The 24,921-nt window shown below is 44.0% G+C and overlaps 2 protein-coding genes across 4 annotated transcripts in view; one reads left to right on the top strand and one right to left on the bottom strand.

Annotated features, from left to right (window-relative positions):
• The window catches only part of PFKFB1 (6-phosphofructo-2-kinase/fructose-2,6-biphosphatase 1), a 46,195-nt gene extending 31,421 nt beyond the window's left edge, over positions 1-14,774 (bottom strand). Inside the window, exon 1 of one of the 3 annotated variants that reach the window (XM_079764888.1) lies at positions 14,339-14,774. In XM_079764888.1, coding sequence (XP_079621014.1) covers positions 14,339-14,366 — 28 coding nt within the window. In that variant the 5' untranslated portion in view covers positions 14,367-14,774. Of the gene's footprint in view, positions 1-9,896; positions 10,376-14,338 lie in introns of those variants that run through there. The other 2 variants (XM_079764887.1, XM_079764890.1) reach the window with 2 other exon arrangements.
• Positions 14,775-16,576: 1,802 nt separating this feature from the next.
• On the top strand, positions 16,577-23,968 carry APEX2 (apurinic/apyrimidinic endodeoxyribonuclease 2). The gene is made up of 6 exons (XM_079764891.1): positions 16,577-16,823; positions 17,801-17,884; positions 18,955-19,135; positions 19,672-19,818; positions 20,568-20,637; positions 22,695-23,968. The coding sequence occupies exons 1-6, from the start codon at positions 16,676-16,678 to the stop codon at positions 23,601-23,603; spliced, it is 1,539 nt and encodes a 512-aa protein (XP_079621017.1). The 5' UTR covers positions 16,577-16,675; the 3' UTR covers positions 23,604-23,968.
• Positions 23,969-24,921: the final 953 nt, after the last annotated feature.

The raw sequence follows: 24,921 nt of genomic DNA, 5'->3' as shown, positions 1-24,921 counted from the left end.
AATCTATATAGCATGTTACTGTACTGAATAGTATAGGCAATTATACCCCAATGGTAAGTATTTGAGCATCGAGACATAAGAAAGAAACATATGAAGAAATTTACTCAAAATGGATCAAAGACCTAAATATAAGAGCTAAAACTATACAACTCAGAAGAAAACCTGGGCATAACTCTTTGTGACTTTGGATTAGATGTTTTCAGGGATATAATACCTAAAGCAAATGCAACAAAAGAAACAACAGGTAGGAGTCAAGACAGTCTTTCCAATAAATGGTGCTAGGAAAATTGGTCAGATATATGCAAAAAAAATGAAACTAGATCAGCAACTTACACCATACACAAAAATAAACTCAAAATGGTTAAAGGACTTAAATGTAAGATGGGAAACCATAAAAATCTTAGAAGACTCCATAGACAGCAAAATATCAGACATATGTCATAGCAATATGTTTACCGATACAGCTCCTAGGGCAATGGAGACTAAGGAGAAAATAAACAAATGGGACTACATCAAAATAAAAAGCTTCAAGTAAACAACAAGAAAGCCCACTGCATGGGAGAACATATTTGCCAACGTTATCTCCGATAAGGGTTTAATCTCCAAAATTTATAGGGAACTCATACAACTTAACAAAAGGAAGATAAACAATCCAATCAAAAAATGGGCAAAGGACCTAAATAGACACTTTTCGAAAGAGGACATACAGAAAGCTGAGAGACATATGACAACATGCTCAAAGTCACTAATCGTCCGAGAGATGCAAATCAAAACGACAATGAGGTACCATCTCACACCTGTCAGAATGGCTATCATCAACAAATCGACAAACGACAAGTGCTGGTGAGGATGTGGAGAAAAAGGAACCCTCGTGCACTGCTGGTGGGAATGCAGACTGGGGCAGCCACTGTGGAAAATAGTGTGGCGTTTCCTCAAAAAATAAAATAAAAATGAAACTCCCATTTGACCCAGTAATCCCACTTCTGGAAATATATCCCAAGAAACCAGAAACACCAATCAGAAAGGACATATGCACCCCTATGTTCATAGCAGCACAATTTATAATAGCTAAGATTTGGAAACAGCCTAAGTGCCCATCAGCAGATGAGTGGATTAGAAAACTGTGGTACATCTACACAGTGGAATACTACGCTGCTATAAAAAACAAGGAACTTTTACTATTTGCAACAACATGGATGGACCTGGAGAGCATTATGCTAAGCGAAATAAGCCAGTCAGAGAAAGATAAATATCACAATGATCTCACTCATATGTGAGATATATGAACAACATAAACTGATGAACAAAAATAGATCCAGAGACTAAGAAACACTGAACAGACAGTCCAATATCAGAGAGAAGGTAAGGGGGGGGGTGAGAGATCAACCAAAGGACTTGTATGCATGCATATTAGCATAATCAATGGACACGGACACTGGGGCAGTGAGGGCTTGTCCTCAGGGGAGGGAGTGGAAGTGGGGAGGGGGTTCAATCAGGGAAAAAGGAGACATATGTAATACTTTAAACAATAAAAAAAAAAGAAAGAAACAATAGGTAAATCTCACTTCATCCAAATGAAAACTTTGTGCTTCAAAAGATATTGTCAAGAACATGAAAAGACAACCCACAGATTAGGAGTAAATATTTGCAATTCATATATCTGATAAGAGCTTACTTTCCAAAATATATATTAAAAAAACTCTTACAAAACAATACAAATAAAAAGACAAATGACTTATTTTTTTAAAAAAATGGGCAAAATATTTGAACAGACGTTTCTCCAAAGAAGGTAAAGAAATGGTCAATAAGTACATGAAAAAATGCTCAACATCATAAGTCATTAATGAAATGCAAATGAGAATCACAATGAGAAATTTCCTATCTACTTAAGATGGCTACAATAAAAAAATGGACAAGTGGTAGTGAGGATATAGAAAAATTGGAATCCTCATATGCTGCTTTGGGGAATGTGAAATGGTGAAACTACTTTGAAAAATAGCTTGACAGTGTCTCAAAGTATTCTACAGCAGTCCCCACTTATTCTGGGTTTCGCTTTCCGTGGTTTCAGTTACCCACGCTCAACCATCGTCTGAAAATATTAAATGGAAAATCCCAATAATAAACAATTGGTAAGCTTAAAATTGCACACTATTTTGAGTTGAGTGATGAAATATCACACCATCCAGTTCCGTCGTGCCCAAGACGTAAATCATCCCTTTGTCCAGCATATCCATGCTGTGTACACCTCCCACCTGTTAGTCACTTAGTGGCCTTCTCAGTTACCAGATCGACGTCATGGTATCAAACTGCTAGTGTTCAAATAAGCCTTATTTTACTTCATGATGGATCCAAAGCACAAGAATAGTGTTGCTGGCAATTGGGATATGCCCAAAGAAGCTGTAAAGTGCTTCCTTCAAGTGAAAGGTGAGTATGGTACCATATGATATTTTGAGAGAGACCAAATTCACATAACTTGTATTGTAACATTTATTATAATATATGTTATAATTATTTTGTTTTCACTGGCCATTGTTAATCTCTTATTGAAATTAATTTGCCAATTAACCATTATCATAGGTCTCTGTGTGTAGGAGAAACATAGTATATCTAGGTTTCGACACTATCTGTAGCTTCAGGCATCCACTGGGGGTATTAGAACATATCCCCTGTGCAGGGACTACTGTATAAAGAGTTACCATATGACACAGCAATTCCACTCCTAGGTATATACCCAAGAGAAATAAAAGCATATGTCCAAACAAAAAGCTCTACAAGAATGTTCACGGCAACATTATTCATAATACCCAAAATTGGAAACAATCCAAGTGTCTATCAATTTATGAATGGATAAACAAACGTGGTGTATCCATACTCATGGAATATTATTGAGCTATAAAAAAAGAATGAAGTACCTATACATGTTACAACATGGATTAACCTTAAAAATATTATGCCCAATGAAAGAAACCAGATATAAAAGGCAACATATTGTTTTATTCCATTTACATGAAATGTCCAGACTAGGCAAATCTATAGAGACAATAAGTAAATTAGTGGTTGCCAGGGCCTGAGGGAAGAGAGGAATGTGGAATAACTCTAAAGGGTATGTGGTTTCTTTTGGGGGTGATGAAATGTTCTGGAATTAGTCGTGATGCTATACAACCGTGTGAATATACTAACCACCACTAAATACATTTTATTTTTTTGTTAAACCTCACCTGAGCATATTTTTTCCATTGATTTTTTAGAGAAAGTGGAAGAGCTAGACATAGAGATAGATAGATAGATAGATAGATAGATAGATAGATAGATAGATAGATAGATAGAGAAATGTGTGAGAGACACATGGATTGGTTGCCTCCAGCAAGCGCCCCAGCAAGGCAGAACCTGCAACCCAGGTATGCGGCGCCCTTGAGGGTAATGCACCCATGATCCTTCAGTCCAAGGGCCGACACTCTAACCATTAAGCCAAACCAGCTAGGGAACCAATAAGTACATTTTAAAATGGGGAACTTGATAGTATGCGAATTATCTCTCTATTAAGGACAATTTTTTTTAAAAAGTATAGGAAAAGATATATGAGGCCAATGTTAAGCTAAATAAAACTAATATGTATATTAATATCCAAAAAAATTTGATTGCAGGGCAAAATGCCAATGAACTAGATTACCAGAAATAAATAAGCTCCTTATACATGAATAAAATGTTCAAGTCACCAGGAAGATATAGCAGTTCTAAACTTGTTTGTAACTATTTACAAAGCTTCAAAATTGACATAGTCACAAGGAAACATTAACAAAATCTGCATATCAACAAGCAGCCAAAACTCCAGAAAAACTGAGCATTAGACTTAAGTATATACTACACTGAACCCACTGTAAAATGTACATTTTTTTCAAGTGCTCATGGAATAGTCAGCAAAAACTTTATGTTAGACCATAAAGCAAATCTCAGTAGATTTCAAACACCTGAAATCACGCAAAGTTTGTTCTGTGAAGATAATTAAATCAGACTGGAAATGGCAAGGCAATGATCTGTTAAAACCGAAACTTGCCCTGGCCCAAGGTCAGGCAGGGATTAAGGAAGGTCTCCTGCTGTGCAGGCATTAACCTTTTAGTTGCAAGATGATAACTTGAGGCCCCAGCAATCCTGGAAAAGGGACTGAGATGGTCAGGACAACCGGCTAAGTGGCAGAGGAACTAAGAAACCTGGAGCAGTGCTTACTGACCCAATTTTCTGGAGATATTTTACAAATACATGTGTCCATTCAATTGTATATCCGTCAAATATCAGCCCTGGTTAGTAGGCCAATTATAGCATTGGAAGCTTATATTTTAAAAAAGAAAGTCTGAACATTCATGAACTGAGCATCCAACTCCAGAGGTTAAAAAGAATAGCAGAATAAACCAAGAGAGAATGAAAGAAATAGGATAATGATAAGAAAAGTAGTTGAATAGAACACAAAAATATACAGAAAGAATAAAAAAGCCAAAGTCGTCTATTTTTAAAAACAGATAAAAGTAACAAACTTGTGGAAAAATTGATCAAGAAGGAAAAAGAGAAGGTGCAAATAAACAACATTAGAAAAAAATAGAGGATATAACTGTAAATGCAACACAGATTTTTTTAAATGTAAAGATAGGAACTTTATGCAAATAAATTTGAAAAGTGATGTGAAATAGAAAAAAATCTAGAAAACCATAACTTAACAAAACTGACAAGTAGAAATAGCAAACTGGTGTGATCCAATAAATATTTAACAGATTGTATCAGTTAAAATATTTCTGCCTGGCCTGCGTGGCTCAGTGGTTGGGTGTCAACCTATGAACCAGGAGGTCATAGTTCGATTTCCAGTTAGGGCATATGCCCTGGTTGCAGGCTTGATCCCCAGTGTAGGGAGTGCAGGAGGCAGCTGATCAATGATTTTCTCTCATCATCAATGTTTCTATCTCTCTCTCCCTTTCCCTTCCTCTCTGAAATCAATTAAAATATTTTTTAATTAAAAATAAAATATTTCTTACAAAGAAGATGCCAGGCCCCAATGTTTTTACCTGAAAATTGTGCCAAATATTTCAAGAACTGATAATTCCTTGGACAACCTCTGTCATAAAATAGAATGAATGAAAATAGTTCCCATTTCATTTTATGACACCAAAATCAAATAGGGAAATAGAGAATGAAAAAATTAAAGGACAATCTCATTTATGAACAAAACTCCAAATTCCTAAACAAAGTATTAATGAACTAAATCCAAGCAGTTTTTATTTGTCATCAGACTGCAAGATTAGTTCAACACAATAAAAAACCTCTAATTTAACTTACCTTAACAGATTAAAGTGTAAAATTAGCCTGTCAAGCCCTCAGTGGATACAGAAAACACCTTTAATAAAATCCAGCATCTACTCATTTGAAAATAATCCTATTGGAAAATTGGGGAGTCTCCCCTAATAAACCCTGCACTGTGGGGAAAAAAAAGAATAAACTTCCTTAGCCTGTTAAATGGTATCTATTAAAAAACTACAGCAAACTTACTCAAAGGTGAAACTTTTAAAGTATTCCCTTTAAAATTAGGATCAACCTAATGTACACTATTAACATTTGTATTCACATTGTACTGAAAATGATGTGTGTGTATTGGAGGTAGGAGGTCCTAGCAGTGCAGTAATATAAGAAAAAATGACTAAAAATATAAGGAATGGAAGGGAATAAAGAAAACTTATTTACATAAAACTTATCAAAATTAGCCCTGGCCAGCTGGCTCAGTTGGTTGGAACATTGTCTCACACACCAAAAAGGTTATGGGTTTGATCCTGGTCCAGGTGCATACAGGAGGCAACCCATGGATGTTTCTCACATCAATGTTTCTCTCTCTCTCTCTCTCTCTCTCTCTCTCTCTCTCTCTCTCTCTCATCAATAAACATATTCTCGGGTGAGGATTTTTAAAAAAGTAATGATCGATTAGGTTTGTTATAAATGCAATATAAAACAAACCAATTATATTTGTATACATTACCAATAAACTGCTATAAAACGTAACTTTTCTAAAAATGTATTCTTTAAAATAGCAACAAAAATAAGCAAAAAGTTTTTTACGATGATGTGCAAGCCCTTTTATTTTTATTGTTAATCTTCACTCAAGGATATTTTTCCATTGCTTTTAGATAGAGTGGGAGGGAGGGAGCGAGGGGGAGAGAAACATCAATGTGAGAGAGACATTGATTGTTTGCTTCCCTTGCGTGCTTTAATGGGGCAGGGGATCAAACTTGCAACCCAGGTACATGCTCTTGACTGGGAATTGAACCCATGACCCATCGGTGTGCAGGCCAATGCTCTAACCAATGAGCTCATTGGCGAAGGCTTAAGCAAGCCCTTTTAAATAACAAAACTTTACTTAAATGACATGAAAATAGTGGCTCAGTGATTGAGCATCGACCAATAGTCAGGAGGTCAGGGTTCGATTCCTGGTCAGGGCAAATGCCAGGGCTCTATCCCAGTGTGGGGCGTGCAGGAGAGAGCTGATCGATGATTCTCTCTCATCACTGATGTTTCTATCTCTCTCTTCCACTCTCTTCCTCTTTGAAATCAATAAAAATATATGTAAAAAAATAAAATAGTCTAAATAGATGGAGAGACATACCATGTTTACAGAAGACAATATTGCAAAGATGTTAACTCTCCTTAAATTGACCTACAGATTGAATGCAATTCCAATAAATATCCCAAACATTTTCTGTGTGTGTGTGTGTGTGTGTGCGCGCGCGCGCGCGCGCGCGCATGCGCGCGCATGTAACTTGGTGTAACTTGAAAAGCTGATTCTAGAATTTATGGGACAACATTTTCATTTTATTTAATTAGATTTTATAACCAAAAACTAGAAACTACCTAAATGCTCCTGAACATTAAGATGAATAAACTGGGACATTCACAAAATGTAATATTACACAGCAAGAATAAACAAGCTACAATTGCATGCAACAATAATATAGGTGGCCAGCAAAACATAACAATGAATGAGAAAAACAAGTTACAGATGAATATACACAGCAGTTCAAGCACTTTATACATGTTAATGCATTTAATCCTCAGAACAACCTCATTATGTGATTGTATGCCTCCCTCCCCCTCCCTGCCACCACTCCCTTTGGGGCCAGGCAGGTCTTCTAGAGAGGATGCTCCAAGCAAAAGATGACTCAGATATTTGTGGGGTAAATAACCTGACCTCCCCAGCAAAAAAAAAAAAAAAAAAAAAAAAAAAAAAAAAAAGTGAAGCAGACATTACCCAGGCAGGATGTGGCAAACGCTATCTAAGCTTATTGCACCTATGATCTTACATAATTCAATCACTCACGTAGTCTTGCACACAGAGAACTCCATGCTTGGCTATGGTGAGTGGTAGAGTGGAAGTAATAGAGTGACCATTTACTGAGCACCTTTATGTACCACTAGAGACCCAGTGCATGAAATTCATGCACAGGTAGGGTCCCTAGGCCTGGCCAGCAATCAGGGCCAATCAGGTTCCCCGCCTCCTCCTTCCCTTGCTCCCTCAGCACCCTGCCACCTCTGCTGATCACTCGCCATGTTCCGCTCCACCCCCGGTGGTTGGCACACGTCATAGCGAGCGATTGAACTCCTGGTCTCTTGGTCAAACTCCTGAAGGGACAATTTGCATATCAGCCTTTTATTATACAAGATGCCCTGGTCATGATGCTGGGGATATGGTGGGGAAAAGGACCACACACCCATCTTCTTGTTTAAATAATAATAGCATTTCTTGAGCTATACTATAAGCTAGACTCTCTTCTAAGCATTTTATATGCTTTGGCTCTCTAATCTTCATAACAACACTACTACTAACTTCTTTTGACAGATGAGGAAATGAAAGCACAAATAGATTTGTCCAAGGTCACGGAGGCAGGAGCTGGGACTGAAACCTAGGCAATCTAAATCCAGAACCTCTGAATCACTGAATCATCCAACAAAATAGGGGATAGGTATTAATCCTGTTTTACAGCTGAGGAGAGAGAAGCTCAGAACCAAAGAGAGCACATATTTATTTTGTACCCTGGTCCAGATGCATACAGGAGGCAACCCATGGATGTTTCTCACATCAATGTTTCTCTCTCTCTCTCTCTCTCTCTCTCTCTCTCTCTCTCTCTCTCATCAATAAACATATTCTCGGGTGAGGATTTTTAAAAAGTAATGATCGATTAGGTTTGTTATAAATGCAATATAAAACAAACCAATTATATTTGTATACATTACCAATAAACTGCTATAAAATGTAACTTTTCTAAAAATGTATTCTTTAAAATAGCAACAAAAATAAGCAAAAAGTTTTTTACGATGATGTGCAAGCCCTTTTATTATTTAATTATATTTTATAACCAAAAACTAGAAACTACCTAAATGCTCCTGAACATTAAGATGCATAAACTGGGACATTCACAAAATGTAATATTACACAGCGAGAATAAACAAGCTACAATTGCATGCAACAATAATATAGGTGACAGAGACTATATTAGGTGATTGGTGTGTATTATTTCTCCAACCTAAAAAGGAAGTTCCCAGTAATATAAGGGTCTTAATTCTGGAGAACCCAGGTATGCAGAGAGTGGCTTGCCTGCATGCCACCTAAACCCAACAGCCCCTTAGAAAGGTTCAAGACTGTCCAGGTAGGTGAGGGTGAGATGCAATTCCTAGATCTCCCAATGAGTGAGTAAAACTGCTGGTGAAAAGGAGGACAGAGGAGAACATGAGTCCGGGTTTCCTCCCCTTCTGCTCTTCTTCCTCCATCTATATCCTACATCTTACAGACGATATTTAACATCCTACATCTTCCTGGATCCTCTAAGCAACTACCCTTCCTCCCACCAGGCCCTGACCCTGGACCTCCTGCAGCATTAGCATAATGGAAGCTTGGTCAGATGGTCCTTGAGTTGTCTCAGTCCCACAGTCCACAGCTGTCTTATCTCTGCCCACCTTATGGCTCCTCGGGCCATAATCCTTGAGCTGGAAGCACCTTGGTCCACAACTGTCCTCTATTATCTATGGGAAATGGTATACTCCAGCTTTTTAAAAATAGTTGTACAGGTTTCATTTGCTTCTCCCTTGACCCTCTGTTTCCTTAAATTTTCAAAGTGAACAATATAACAACACAACAGGCTTTCCCTGAGAAGACTGTCTTCTTTCTCTCTCTGACGAGAGCAGCGAAAGTGTCCATATGTGCCAAGAAGGCAACATAGGAGACAGGACACCCAGCCTTTCCCAACCCAGTCAGGTATAGATTTATTAGAAGAGGCTTGAGAAAGAGGAGGAGCAAAACTGACCAATGATATGGTACTGTTGTGTACCCTGCACCTGTCCCCTGAGAAACTATTCTAGGAGCCATAACCTTATTTCACCCATGCACTATCAGACAGGACCAATTTTCAGACATTTCACTGAGGTCACCAAAATGAGACACTCTCGGCTAAGCACTGAACGGTTCCAAACTAGAAATGTCAAATTTCAAACAAGAAGCATTCCAAGTAAGCTTGATATGAGAAAAAAAAAAAAAAGCTCCTAGTCAAAAATTGCATTTCTGATGTGGATCTCTGTTTCCGGGTTGAACCTTGACATTCTACTTGGGCCTGTATCAAAAATCCCTCTGATTAAGTAGTCTTGACCCAGTCCTCATTCTGTCTGTCTTTATCTCTTTTTGTCGTTCTCTCATTCTTTCTCTACTTTTTCTGACATTAGCCCCTTGTTATGTTATAGCTACTTTACCCAGCTGTTCATCAATTCCAGCTTCCAGGTTGGGGTAGGGGTGCATAGGGGAGGCATTTCCTTTGCTCTTCTTCTATACCCACTTTACCACCACCACCTTGAAGTCCACGGAAGCAAACCCCACTTACAGCCCCTCCTCCGTTGCAGCCCACTGCTGTCGCTGCTGTGTGGAATCCAGATCTTCTGTAACCTTGTTTGGGTGAGCTCTTCCATCTCTCGAGACATCTTAGATGTCACAGCTAATGACACCACTGTCCACAAGGTACCGGGCCTCACTTCCTGTCCTGCTAACTGTCTCTTCTGTTGCTGTGGCCACAGCAGTAGGTGGACAGCGTTGGGACAGGGAAGTGAGCTGAGCCCTCTGGCAGCCTGTCTCCAGCCTCCTCTCCTTTTACTTAGTCCTTGCCTGTCTTTGGTCCTGTATGTAGCAGTGGGGACTTGGGTGCAGAGAGGGAGAGGTTGGGCAGAGGTCAGTAGAGGCCTTTGAACTCCAAGAGCTGTGTACATAGGAGATAAGTTCCTTCCAGCAAAGGAGGGCGGCCAGCAAGACAGCCCAGGTCTGGCCAGTCACTTCCCTCCAATGAAGACAGGACTAGTAGAGTATGCAAATAAAAGACCAAAGATCATGTGCTTACATCCTGTGCAAGGTGGGGAGGCAAAGGTGATGGAGGCAGGTCTCAACAGCTTTCACAGCTTTGAAATAAAATACAGGCCCAAGTAGAATGTCAAGGTTCAACCCGGAAACAGAGATCCACATCAGAAATGCAAGGTTCCCAAATACGAACACACACACAGTCCCTACTGACGAATGCAATGTTTTGATCTAGCAGCAATCAAAGGCCCAAACTGGAAGTGGAAGGTTCACTGCCTTGCTACCCCACCCTCTCCTACAAAATGGCATTGCAACACTTGTGTTCCCCTCAATTCTGCTGACTTGTCTATGGCAGAGCCTCTCCTCCGAAAATATGCTGCCTGGGGCAGTCTTGGAGAGATGGGCACTATCTAAACATCTTTATGCTCTCTTCAGCCAAGGCTAAATAAATAGGAGTAAACCTGACACCTCTGGGAAGAGGAATGAATGCAGCCATTGCTGGGGGAGAGATGGCAAGCACTGCCCACATGGCTGCCAGCAGCCATCGGGTGCCCTAGGCCCTAGGGGAAAAGGCAATGTGATCTGATTCAAAACCTGGCAAAAGTTCCTCATGCCAACCCATAGGAATGGAGGTTTAGGGTGAAGGCTGTAGCAGGCTGAGTGTGGGCAATAGGGAGCAATGAACTCAAAGTAGGACATCCCACCCAGATGTCTCCACTTTACCCTCCATCTCCCCCTGGCTGTATTGAGGCTTTTATGTGTATAACTCATCTAAAGGCACAGCTTACCTGGAAGGTGTCCAAGTGTGCTCTTACTTCATTATTTTGCAACCTTCCCACCCCCTGATGAACCTCTTGTGATTGGCTACAAGGAAGCTCAACTTTCTTCCACTCAGCTGGGCTATACAGGGGCAATCGCTTGGGAATAGAAATCTCCAACCCCTGCCCTCCAATGCTCTTAGCTCCACTTTGCCTTTTAAGAAATTCCCTGAAGTACATTCTCAGTGTCCTACTCTACACAAGGGTTAGATCCCCTCCAGTTGCTGTTTATAAATCATAAAATTTCAATGCATTTCAGAGCCTGCCCATGTAAATGGATGTACTGAAGCAGTGGATCACAGTGGTGAAGAGCAACAGGCTCTTGGAGCCATACTACTTGAGTGGACTCCCACCTCTGCCCCTTGTCATGAGACCCAGGGCAGAAGACAACTTAATGCTTCAGTTTTTTCATCTGCTAAGAGTACCTACCCCCTTATGGTTGTTGAAGATTCAACATGTTAATACATGTAAAGCAACCTGGGAAATGCTCAATATATATCCCCTAACGCTGTGTGATTCCTTTTGTGAAGTAAATGATCAGTCATGTCTTTGGCAAATGTAATGCTGAGCAAACAGGAATCACTCGCTAAAGGAAACGTACAACGTTAAGACAAAGGGTTAACATTTATAATAAATAAAGAGCTCCTGCCAACCAACTAGAAAGATGAATTCACTTTTACTTTTTTGGTTTTGTGAACCCCCTAGAAATTGTTTCATCCAACCCTCTCAGGTAAGAAACTGGAGGCCCAGAGAGGGCAGTATTTTCCTAAGGCGCTGCAGCAAATAAGTCAGGAGTAGAACACTGGGTACCATATTTCTCCCACTCCAGGGCTTTTCATTGGCTAATTGATCAATCTAGCTTGATTTAAGAATGCGTCCTTCCACATTAGCTTAGAATCTTTAGAGTCTCATAACTAGACTTTGAAAGATATGTAACTCTCTTAATCCTAAAAAGTCTCTTAATAAATATCACTCTGCTAATGCTAATAATCTTAATAACTTTTTCCATGTATGTTTTCCATGGCCCACAAAGCAGCAACATATTCCTTATCCTAGTTGCTCCTTACAAACACTCTCACTAGCCTCACAGGGAAACTGAGGTGTGGGAGGGGAAGGGGCTTGTCCAAGGTAATTGAGCCAGTAACATGAGCCCTCATCTGTTTATAATTTTGTCCTCACGATCCTGCCAAAAGGCAGAAAGATAATTTTAGCAGTAGGAAATCTGATATAGGAGACTAGCGGGCTTTTGGCAAGGACTGAAATGGTAAACCTAGGGTCCAATCTTGAAAACCCAGCTTAAAACGGCCTGGAATTAGCTATTAATTTATTTTTTACCACTGTTATCAATTCTGGTCCCAGAAGCAGGAGAATTAATCAAGCTTCATGGAAAGGCCTCAGCCTGGATCTTGTCAATCAAGTCCTAACCCACCTCTCTAGTCATGCATCTCTTTAGGCACCCCCATGCTTAAACTGCACTGGCTGACTCACTGGGCCCCAAAACATACCATGTACTTTTTTTCTCTTTTGCCTCAGTCTTTGCTTAGCCTGGAATGCCTTCTCTTCCCTTCCATACTCAACAAAATACAACTCACTCTTCAAGGCCTTGTTCAATACAACTCACTCTTCAATGTTTGCCTCCTTGGGAAGCCTTCCCTGTACCCTCAGGGCAGATTTTGTCTTTGGTTGTCATATTAACTATGCTTCTGTCTATCTGAGCAAATATCCACCTGTGTTTTTACTGCTCTGCTTCCTTACTAGACTGTGAGATTCTTGAGAATGGGAACGGGATCTCTGCTGTCTGCAATCTGTGTTTCCAGTGGCCAGCTAAGGCCTTGGCACAGAGGAGACAATTGCTCAATGAGTGTTTGTACAATCTTCATCTCTTTGCCCTAGATGAGATGAATATGTGGACAAATAATCCCCATTCAAACAAGGTAAATGTTATACAGAGAGCTATGCAGGGTCCTGGGTGGAGGAACTAACTTGGTCTGAAGATAGAAAGTGGCATCTAGAAGTTTTCTCCACCTTGAATGGGGCAGAACAGAATACATAAGAGAAGGAAGTCCTCCGGGAACAGGTCGAATTAACTGGTTAAAGAAGAAGTGTTCACTCAATATCAGAGACTCACTCAAGACCAAAAGCTGAGCCACAAATTCTAAAATGGGGTTAATTCTGGGGAAGAAAAGCATACAGTGTGACTTCCTGTGGCCCACCGATCCTGATCATCCTCCCAAAGTATGAGTTATGTTAGAGAATTCCATTAAAAGCAGTATCAAGATAGGACGGATGGGTAACAAAATCACCAATGGGGTTTCCCTATTGGTAATTCTTGAAGCGTGTGGGTGTGAATGCACTTGTGGGAGGTTAGGGTGCAGAGGGGAGATTGGCCACATGCTTACAGGTCAGGTGCCTATATATAAGTACCAGGTCTGCTGCGGCGGCAGCCTAGGATCTTCTTCTTTCTTAGCTACTGCCTTGGCCCACCATCCCCCCGTATTTTCAGCCCCATGTGTTGGGTCCAAGGCTCACTGCATCCTAGTTCTAGGAGTAGCTTTTCATAGACCACAGTCACGCAAGGAGAAGAGCAGATAGAGGGTTGTGCGTTGTACTGCCTGCCAAGACTGCAGAAAAAGCAGGATCACTAATGTCACAGAGAGTATAGAAGTCCTAAAATATCTCTAAAGAGCTCTGGTCCCTGTCCTTCCACGCCTCTTCACCTAGAGACAGTCCTCTAAGGGAACGTCACTCTCCATTTTAGTTGAGGAGGCTGCTGAAGCCCAGAGAAGTTAAAAGGTTTGTTCCAAGTGCCAGAGCAAACCAGCCCTACCTCATACGCTGGGGGAAGAAAAGACATAATCTCTATCTCCCAGTTCATTCAAAACTGAAGTAGACCAAGTCAGAGAGGCTTTTTGGACCAGTGTCCCACAAGGACAGATCAGAAGGATGACAGATAGATAGATAGATAGATAGATAGATAGATAGATAGATGATAGATAGATAGATGGATATAGATATCATCTTTTCCCCAACTCTCCCACACCCTTTAATGCACATTTCAAGTGGCCACCTATTCAAATTAAAACAACAACAACAAACTTTCCAGACAGCCTAAAGAACGGATTTGGATTTGTGTAACTCTTTTTTCCTCTGTTTCACCTACCTGTTCTCTTAGAGGTTTTTTCTTCCATTGGTAATTATCCGACACGCAGTCCTCTTCTATTTAGACCCCCCAAACAGGTCCAGTGGGTGGCGTCAAAGAGGGAGCCTGGAGCCTTCCGTTGGTTCTCTGGGAAGGCTGGGGAAGTACCCTTGGTAAGAGGGGTGTGTGTGTGCTCTGTTGAAATATCAGCTGTTGTAGTTGCCAAAGAAGTTCCTGAGCCACCCAGAGCCTTTTCTCTTTAAGCTAACCATGTGTTCACCTTGCCCCAAAGGTCAGAACTAATATTAACAAGCCACTGCAGAATGGGAAAATTAAAACCAGCAACTGAGACAGGCAAGATCTGTATGCATTTCCTTGGGGCGAAATTTCAGATTGTTCTTCGGTGTAAGTAGGCATGATCCCTTACTGGAGAGTAATTTGGCAATATAAAGCAAGAGCAATAAAAAGGTTCATTTCCTTTGTCCTCATTATCCCACTCCTGGGATTCAACCCTGAACCAATAACCACCAAAGCATGAAAAAGTTTAAAACAGCACATATTTAATTTTAATTGCAGAGCTGTTTTCTGATGGCAACAACTGGAAGGTAACCTTTAAGTCCCCCAGTAGGAAAAGCAGCTCTTTCAGTCTGCAGACATTGAGGATGGTTAATCTAAGGCTATCAAATTCTGGGGGGGGGGGGAAATAATTATGCTGCAATTCTGTGTGAGGAACCTAAGTTACACTTTCCCTTGTACATTGTATATGTCTATTATTTCTATTTTTGTGTTCTCAAAAACAAGTCACTCCCTAGCCGGTTTGGCTCAGTGGGTAGAGCATCAGCCTGCAGACCGAAGGGTCCCAGGTTCTATTCCAGTCAAGGGCATGTACCTTGGCACAGGCTCCTCCCCGGCCTGGACCCTGGTCAGGGCGCGTGCAGGAGGCAACCAATCAATGTGTTTCTCTCACTTTGATATTTCTCTCTGTCTCTCCCTCTCTCTAAAAATCAATGGGAAAAATATCCTCAGGTGAGGATTAAAATAAATAAATAATAATAATAATAATAAAATGAATTAACTTAAAAAAAATCAAGTCACTAACCTGTTGGTGCTATTGCAATTGTCCTTTGTTATTCATTCAACAAATATCTACTAACTCCTCTAATATATGTTATCCCCCATATTAGGGGATGGGACTAACAAGATGAATCAGACATGTTCATTGTTCTCAAGTTGCTGGCAGTCTAGAGACAGAAATAGAAATCAATGGTAGCTGTGCAATGTGATAAGTGCTGTGACAGAATGGACCATAGGGTGCCGGGAGGGCCTAGAGGAAAAGATCTAACTGGGGAGGTGGGTGGTTAGAAAAAAGTTACTTAAAAATATATTCCTTGAGCTGATTAAGATAGGTTTTGAATCCTGACACTGTCACTTCTCTGAGAATGGAGTGAATTCACTCAATCTCTCCTACTTAGTCTTAATGGCCCTTAAAGGATTGTCCTGAGAATGAAATGAGATAATGCATATGTAAGAGCCATGGGAGCTTGGGAGCTCACTTAAATTCTCTGGGCCTCAATTTTACTCATCTGAGAAATGGAGCCAAGAGACTGTATGTGTCCAGCCATGTCCTTAGGATGTTATAAGGCTCAAGACAAATAATGGCTACTGAGCAGGCTTGAGACACCCTCCTCCCTCCCACCCTCCCCACCCAATAAAGCCAGGGCCCTCTCCTAAGTCGTATTGCTTCTTAAAGCTCCCTCCTGCAGCGGCGAAGTTCCCTTCACGCATCCTTCCTCCCTCGCAGCACAGTTACGTCAGCTGCTCCTCCTAGGGCGCCAGCGCTACAGCTGTCTGCTTTCCGGCTGGGCGGGCTGCCACGTTGGGGGCGGGGCTTCGGTGGCTGGACGGTTCCGCTGCATTTGTAAGTCATCGGAAGCATCAAAAGGGCTTTTGGGCAGAGCAGAAACGCAGTCACACTAGGATGCGTGGGCTAAAGTGCTGCGGGACAATGGGGGGAAAAGGGGACATATATGATACTTTTAACAAGAAAGACAAAAAATAATCAAGTGCTGCGGAAGAAGCAGAAGCCCTACCGGAGGCCTTTTTCCCGCCATTCATTCCTCCTAGACGTCCGCCCCGCCCCCTGCAGCTTCCTCTCCTGTAGCCAATGGGAACGGAGGGGCTTGAAGCCCCGCCCACGTACGTCCCACCGTTGCGTGGTACGTCAGAGGACGCCTGCGCAAGTGCGCTCGGAAAGCCGGAAGGCCCGAAGGCCGGGCCAGGGGGGACGTGGGGGAGCTCGCCGCCCTCTGGTCCCCGGGTAGGGCGCGGGCTGGGAGGCTTTAGCGGTTTGGAGTCACAATGCTGCGCGTGGTGAGCTGGAACATTAATGGGATCCGGAGCCCTCTGCAAGCGGAGGAGCCCAACCACTGTACCACCATGGCCATGGCGCGCATTTTGGACAAGCTGGATGCTGACATCCTCTGTCTTCAGGAGACTAAAGTTACCAGTGAGCGTTCAAGAATCCAAGACCCCTACCATACTTTCCCCTTTCTGCTAACTTGCCCGCTGCTCCATCTCATTTCACTCTTCCATTTCTGTCTTTAGAATCCACCCCTTCTCAGACCCTCTCAGAACCCCGGTCCCCACCCCTTGAAACCCCTATTTCTCAATTCCGCTAGATCTCCTAATTCCCAGTTCATCTCTCCTGTCCCCAGCAGACCTTTAATTCCCTCCCCCTTGCAACCTCCATCCTCGCTCAGACCCTCTTAATTCCCATTCATTCTCCCACCCCGGCTCAGGCCCCATAATTTTCTCCCCACCCGCATGCTGTCCATCTCCCACTTCCAAGTCAGACTCCCCAATTCCTCCTCCCTGCCCCCAGCTCATATCCTTTCATTCCAACCCCATTTTTGCCCCCAGATCGGACTCCCTAATTTCCTCCTTATACTTTCTAATTAGATCCCTGGTTCCCCTTATCGCTACTCTCCAGCTCAGAGCCTCTCATCATTTCTCCTTCATGTCACATCCCAAGCTTATTCCTCCTAATTCCCTCTCCTTCCCATCCATCTCCCACCCCCAGCTCCCTCTCCTGATTCCTTCTCTGCCCCACACACTCCCTTCTGAGACTCCCTACTTTTCCTTCCATCTCCAGTTCAGATCCTCTAATTCCCTCTCCTCCCCCCAGTCCAGATCCCCAGATCCCTCTCCCAGATCCCCATTTCCTTCCCCCAGCTCCATCCTGTCACTTAGTCACCTCCCTTCTCCTACCTAATTCTCCACCTCCCATTTCATAGTTCCCTCCTCCTCATTCTGATATCAATTCCCTCTCTAGTCCTCAACTTTCTAGCTCCTCCTCTAATCATAGATACTTCCTTTTATTTTCCAACTGTGACTCTGATGTGTACAAGGAATTAGCCTTACAACTGTAATTATGTGTCCTGGGTCTTAGTTTCATCTCTGACATAATCTTGCATCTTTTTTCAGGGGATGCGCTGACAGAGCCCCTGGCTATCATTGAGGGCTATAACTCCTATTTCAGCTTCAGCCGCAACCGTAGTGGCTATTCCGGTAAATGGGGGTTTCTGGGGACTTGAAATTGGTGATGAAAGCAGGAAGGGAGAAAGGGTTTTCCAATATTTGGTGAGAAGGTAATGAGAAACTTAGGCTTTTAGTCCATAGAGCTAAAGCCGCATAAAATTATGTGTCAAATTTTATGTGTCAAATTATCCTATTGGACCTCAGAAGCACAATAGTGTGGTGGTTACTTGTATGAGCTCTGGAGTCAGACTGCCTGGGTTTAAATCCTAGCTCATTTCCTAGCTCTGTACCCTTTGGCAAGTTGCTTAATCTCTTTATGCCTCAGCTAGACAATGGGGATAATACGTACCTTCTAGGGCAGTGGTCGGCAAACTGCGGCTCGTGAGCCACATGCGGCTCTTTGGCCCCTTGAGTGTGGCTCTTCCACAAAATACCACGTGCGGGCGCGCACATACAGCGCAATTGAAACTTCGTGGCCCATGCGCAGAAGTCGGTTTTCGGCTCTCAAAAGAAATTTCAGTCGTTGTACTGTTGATATTTGGCTCTGTTGACTAATGAGTTTGCCGACCACTGTCCTAGGGCAGTGGTTGGCAAACTGCGGCTTGCGAGCCACATGGGGCTCTTTGGCCCCTTGAGTGTGGCTCTTCCACAAAATACCACCGCCTGGGCGAGTCTATTTTGAAGAAGTGGCGTTAGAAGAAGTTTAAGTTTAAAAAATTTGGCTCTCAAAAGAAATTTCAATCGTGGTACTGTTGATATTTGGCTCTGTTGACTAATGAGTTTGCCGACCACTGTGGACAGTTATAAGGATTACACAAATGAGTTCATGTGATAATGGTAGTAGCTAACACTAGTCGAACACTTACCATGTATTCATGTACAATACTTAGAATATTAGCTGCTGTACATGAAGAAATTGAGACTTCAGGGTTTGAGTAGAATTTCCCCAGGCTCTAGGGAGCCATCAAGGCCTTTGAGTTGGTAGAAGCGTTGATACAACCACACTTGATGGAGATGACTCAGGTAACTTGAGGTGACTTGTGGGGGGGCAACAGGCTATTGGCTGCCAGGCCTGCTCAAAATACCCTGTCTGTCTCTAGGTGTAGCCACCTTCTGTAAGGACAGCACCACCCCACTGGCTGCTGAAGAAGGCCTGAGCGGCCTACTTGCCCCTCAGAATGGGGACGTGGGTTGCTATGGAAACATGGATGAGTTCAGCCAAGAGGAGCTTCGGGCTCTGGATAATGAGGGCCGGGCCCTCCTCACTCAGCACAAGATCCGGTAATAGCCCACCTCCCCCTGTCACTGAGCACTGCTGGTCGTAGTCTACATGTGGTGATTGTGAGGCTAGCCTTTATAAACAGGCATTCACCATAGGAAACTTCCCAAACTTGCCTTTCCTGGACTCTAGTCCTGGCTGTGTGACACTGGGTAAATCGTGTTCCCTCTGAGCCTTGAGATGGGGATCTCTACAGGGGGCAAGGCTGGGAGATTCAGCTCTCGTATTTCCACAGGCACAAACAAAAGCAGTTTATCGTGGGCTGAACTCATTGCCCCAAGGTGCTCTCATTCTGTGCGTCCTGTCTTTTTGACTGGCAGCACCATGCCCTGCTTTACCTGGCTGTCATCCTAGATGGCCCTCTCCTTGCCAAATCTATAGTCAGTCCCCAAGTCCTGTGTGTGCCAGCTCGTTCATGTCTTTCTGTCCCTTTTCTTTGCGCCCATCCCACAGATAACCATTAAGTGGAAGCCACAAGGTGTGGGGAGGAGAGGCTTGAAAATGACTCATTTTCTTGGGGGGGTTCTGTTCTCCCCAGCACATGGGATGGTAAGGAGAAGATCTTGACCATAATCAACGTGTACTGCCCCCACGCGGACCCTGGGAGGCCTGAGCGGCTGACCTTTAAGATGCGCTTCTATCGCTTGCTGCAGATCCGAGCAGAAGCCCTCCTGGCAGCTGGCAGGTACTGCAAGCCTGGGCAGCAAGGCTTCCTTGAGTCTTTCTTGTGTGTCCAGCCCATGTCAGGCTCCATTGGATGGGAAATGGGATCTTCATCTTGGGAGTTTTTTCAGTCTAGTGGCAGACACCAGCATGCCTACCTGAATAGGCCCTGCTCTATAAGAGTCAAGGACCAGGGAAAGGAACACAAATATAGGGTTTGTATTCAAATACCTCTGAGCACCTATTCTGGCTCCTCCTTTTACTCATTACGAGCCCCAAGGCTCGTCCTGCTTCTCTTTTCTCTTTTGTCAAATGAATGCATGACTCCCTATCTCGCAGAATAGCTTTAAGAATGAAATGAGATGAGGAATATAAAATTCCTGGGAGCAAATAATAAGTGTTATCCCAGAGAGGGACAGGAAAGTGAGGGTGTGTTAGAGTAATCAAGGGCTGCTTCCTAGAAGAAGTGGTACCCCAGTTCAACTTTGAAGGACCAGAAAAATACCCTGAGGTGATCAACCAGACAGTCATGTCAGATGGAACAGTGTCACCTTTGGAGATCAGAATTGAGTTGGTCAAGAGTAAAGGGCAGCAAGGTTACAATGAGGTTGGAGAAAGAGGCTGTTCTGAGTTGCTGCTGGTTCTCACCTTGGCCTCAATTTGGGAGGTGGCCTGTCTGAGCTCTTGAGCCCAGGAGAACATAGATGGGCCAGGACTACTGCTTCCCTCTCTTGACTTCCCAGTTGACAATCCCACTGTTGTGTTTTTCAGCCATGTGATCATTCTGGGTGACCTGAACACAGCGCACCGCCCCATTGACCACTGGGATGCAGTCAACCTGGTAGGCTCCCTCTATGCCTCTGAACTCACTCCTGACTGTGGTTCTATTCAGCCAGCCAATCAGTGCTGTTTTTTTTGTTTTGTTTTGTTTTTTGGCTCAGGAGCAGCTTCCTTTGAAATACTATTCTCAAACCACTGAGGATTGTTTATTTATTCAATAGACATTACTGACCCTACCCTTGACCTAGCCCGACTCACATGATGGGGACTCAGGTTACCACCCAGTTCTGGCTCTTGGCCCCTCAGAGCTCTCTGCGTGGTGGTGGGCTGTGGACACATGACCAGCCACTTATAGAATGGTGTCTTCAGGGCTGAGACAGAGTTGGCAGTCCAGGTAGCTAGGGAGCTCAGAAATGGGATTCCTGGGCCAGCCTGGGCATCGGGGAGGCATCTGAAAATGTCCTGAATCTTAAAAGATGAGTAGAGTAGGGGTTTGGGGCGAGGGCACCAAAGCATTCTAGCATGAGAAAAGGCTGCAGGTTGAGAATTTGCCTGGTGTGCATAGGGGGCTGCAAGTCCCATTCTTATTAGGGGGTGACATAGGAAGGGAGGTGAGTGGCAGGAGATGGGGCCCCTTTGGAGCCAGAATTCAAGGGCCAATCATTTTTCTTTTTTTTAAAAAAATATATCTTCATTGATTTCAGCGAGGAAGGCAGAGAGAAAGAGAGATAGAAACATCAATAATGAGAGAGAATCATTGATTGGCTGCCTCCTGCACGTCCCCTAATGGGGATCAAGCCCACAACCCAGGCATGTGCCCCTGACTGGAATTGAACCTGTGACCCTTCAGTCCACAGGCTGACGCTGTATCCACTGAGTTAAACCAGCTAGGGCAATCATTTTTCTAATACACTCTGTCTTCTGCTCATGAACCTTTTTTTTTTTTTTTTTAGTTCAGAACTGTCCTAGATCTAAGTGCACCTCCTACCTTCTTTCTTCTAGCAAATGAGAATTAATAGTACCAGGTCACATGACACTGTCCAAAGTAGCAGAATATGTCTACTTCCCACAAGACCAGCTCTTCTAGTCTTCTCATCTTTAAAAATGACACTGTTATCCCCTTGGTTGCTCTTCCCAGAAGCCTGAGAATTGTGTTACTATTGCCCTTCTTCCTTCCTCTACCCTTCCCACATTCAGTTGGCCAGCGAGTACTATAGAGTCTAGCTCCACATCATCTCTTTTTTAAAAATATATTTTTATTGATTTCAGAAAGGAAGGGAGAGTGAGAGAGATAGAGACATCAATAATGAGAAAGAATCATTGACCGGCTGCCTCTTGCATGCTCCCCATTGGGGACTGAGCCTGCAACCCGGCATGTGCCCTGACTGGGAATCAAACCATGACCTGGTTCATAGGTCAAAGCTCAACCACTGAGCCACACCTGTCGGGCTCCACATCATCTTTTAATTTCAATTTTCTCTGTCTCCTCTGGTACACCTCTAGTCTAAGTGACCATCATCTGCTGCTGGCCTGAACTATAGTAGTCATCTTCTGCTGGTATTCTGGCCCTCAGTTTGGCTGCCCCTCAGGTGTTTGGGTATACTGTCCCCTCCCTCCAGAGGCCCATCAGAGAGGCTGTTCTCTTCATTTGTAACGCCCTCTGCCTAGGTTACTCCTGCTCAGTGTTCTTTGAACATTTGTTGGTTGAATGAGTGGGTGGGTGAATTGGATGGATGGATGAACTGGGGAGCAGAGTCAAAGGAAGAAATCAGACATGGATTTCTGGAGCCCCTGAGCTCAGGAGTGAGGGATGGTCAGTGAGGGCTTTGACACAAGAGAAGCCAAATAGTGCCAGAGGGTTTAAATGAAAAGGCAGCAGTCTTCTTAACTCCCGGCCCTAGCCCTACTTTTTAGAGGCAGCCACCTTTAGCTTCCTATTTTCCATTCTTTTGGTGAGCAATTCTAAGAATTGCTTTGATGAAGCAAGTAACAAATCAGGAAGGATGGAAATGGAATCCCAGCCATTGCTGGCTTACGTTTTCTTGTCTGTAAAATGAAGCCAAGTCCCTTCCGGCATCTAGTTCTGCCTCTCTCTTTGTCCCCCTTCCCTTTCCCCAGGAATGCTTTGAAGAGGACCCAGGACGCAAGTGGATGGACGGCCTGCTCAGTAAGCTGGATTGCCAGGATGGGTCCCACGTTGGGGCTTTTATTGATACCTACCGCTGCTTCCATCCAAAGCAGGAGAGGGCCTTTACCTGCTGGTCAACAATCACTGGCGCCCGGCGTCTGAACTATGGCTCCCGGATTGACTATGTGCTGGGAGACAGGACTCTGGTTATAGACACCTTCCAGGACTCCTTCCTGCTGCCTGAGGTGATGGGCTCTGACCATTGTCCCGTGGGTGCAGTCTTGAGCGTGTCTTCTGTGCCAGCAAAACAATGCCCTCCTCTTTGCACCCGCTTCCTCCCTGAGTTTTCAGGCACCCAGCTCAAGATCCTTCATTTCCTAGTTCATCCCAAACAAGAGCCTGTGTCCAAGCAGTCAGTGCTGCAGCTCAGCAGTCAAACCCAGGGACAGATGCGCCAAAACAAAGCCCATGTGCGCTCGATCAGGCCTCGGCCAAGTCGGGCTGGCTCCAGCAGAGGCCAGAAAAAACTGATCAACTACTTCCAGCCATCCTCCAGCCGTATCGAAGCTTCTCCCAATTTGGAGCTTCCTAACCTGTGTGCCCTTGTGACCCCAAAGATCCCAGAAGACGAGGTGATGGGCAAAGGGGTAGAGGGGCAGGCCAAGGATGCAGAGGCCAAGGATAAGAAGGAGGTACGGACGTCATTCTGGAAGTCTGTGCTGGGGGGTCCCTTGCCCATGCCGCTCTGTGGGGGCCATGGAGAGCCATGTGTGATGCGAACTGTGAAGAAGGCAGGACCCAACCAGGGCCGCCACTTCTACATGTGTTCCAGGCCCCGGGGGCCTTCCACTGACCCCTCTTCTCGCTGCAACTTCTTCCTCTGGAGCAGGCCCAGCTGAGCCCACCCAGCCCAGTGATATCTGGCCTGGTCAGCCCTGTACATGAACTGAGGCCAGCACCTTCCTAAGCTGTCACCTCCTCCCCCAAGGCCTCCTTCCCCACCCCCCTCCTCCTCCTTCACCTTCCTCAGGGATCCTTCTGTTTCTTCTTTCTCTTCCTCCTCTAAGGCCTCTCTCCTTTCTCTTCCTGCCTTGCTCCTCACTGGTGAGCTACTTGTGCCTTAATTCTGCACCCCAGTCCTCCACCCCAATTTCCACCTTCCTGTAAGAAGTACACAGGAACCAGTTGCTCCAGGAACTTTTAAGACCCTTTCCTCCCTTGCTAGGAAATGTATCTGCCTCAATAAAGTCTGTGTCTTTGTTTTAGTGCCATTTGAAGGTTTTAGATATGCTCCTTAGATGATATCTGAATACTGGGTTTGCCAACTGCTTGTCGCTTGGTGGTATAACTCGGGAGGAAGGAGAGGAAGGAGGAGTGGTGCTCACCATAAAGGGCTCTGCTGAGTTGTAGGGGTTCCTGCACTGCTGAGGTTGGCTCGACAGAGGAGGTGGGTGTGGTGTGACAGAAATCTCAGCCATAAACCAATACTTCCCAACTGGTGTGTCTGACAGCTGCCATAAATGGGTTATGGGGTGGAAAGTAATGGGTCTCAGCTCTAGAGTTGCCAGCCAGGGTCAAAAATTGCACAAGTGTCAGGAAAGATTTCCTCCTAGGCAAGTATCACTAGTTGACCCAAGTATGCCATGCCAATGTTTTCTGTGTCCTGTGATCTGGGAAGGTTGGGAGCATTGCCTTAAATAAGTTGCTTTCTATAGTCAAGCCTCTTTCTCACCTGGTAAAATGGGGCTGGTAAGTCCTGTTCTGTAAGGTGTGGGAAGGCAAGGATAATGGATTGAGGAGGACATCCATTCCTTCTACTGGAAAATAACTCCAAAGTTTTGGGGAACTGTTCTTCTCCTCTAGGCAGATTGGTTTGAGCTGACTCTACCTCCTGGCTTCAGGGGCTATCTGAGGCTCAGGTGTCCAGGCCTACCAGTGAAGAGTCAATCCCAGGATTTTTGTTGAAACTATTGGGTGAGAGCCATCCTATATAATAAAAGGCTAATATGCAAATTGTCCCCTCAACCTGGAGTTTGACCAGGGGGTGGCGCCAGCTGGCCAACCACCCGTGGCCCCTTCCCCCGGCCCAGCCTGGCCCCATTGGCCCCAATTGGGGTGGCCGGCAGGACCCCACCCATGCACGAATTTGTGAACTAGGCCTCTAGTTTCAAATAAACCTGCCAAGTGTCTCCGCTTTTTGTCCAACTTACTGTATAG

The sequence above is a fragment of the Cnephaeus nilssonii genome, assembly GCF_951640355.1.
Source record: "Cnephaeus nilssonii genome assembly, chromosome: X".
NCBI classification, from domain to species: Eukaryota; Metazoa; Chordata; class Mammalia; order Chiroptera; family Vespertilionidae; genus Cnephaeus; species Cnephaeus nilssonii.
The sequence above is the reverse complement of the archived record's forward strand: the minus strand, read 5'-3'. Positions and strand labels throughout refer to the sequence as shown.

Bases quoted from the DNA above. Each gene is read 5' to 3' on its own strand.
- APEX2 (XM_079764891.1), top strand. From the start codon at position 16,676: ATGCTGCGCGTGGTGAGCTGGAACATTAATGGGATCCGGAGCCCTCTG. The intron at 19,136-19,671 runs GTAATAGCCCAC...TGTTCTCCCCAG, and splicing joins CTCACTCAGCACAAGATCCG to CACATGGGATGGTAAGGAGA. The intron at 20,638-22,694 runs GTAGGCTCCCTC...CCCTTTCCCCAG, and splicing joins ACTGGGATGCAGTCAACCTG to GAATGCTTTGAAGAGGACCC.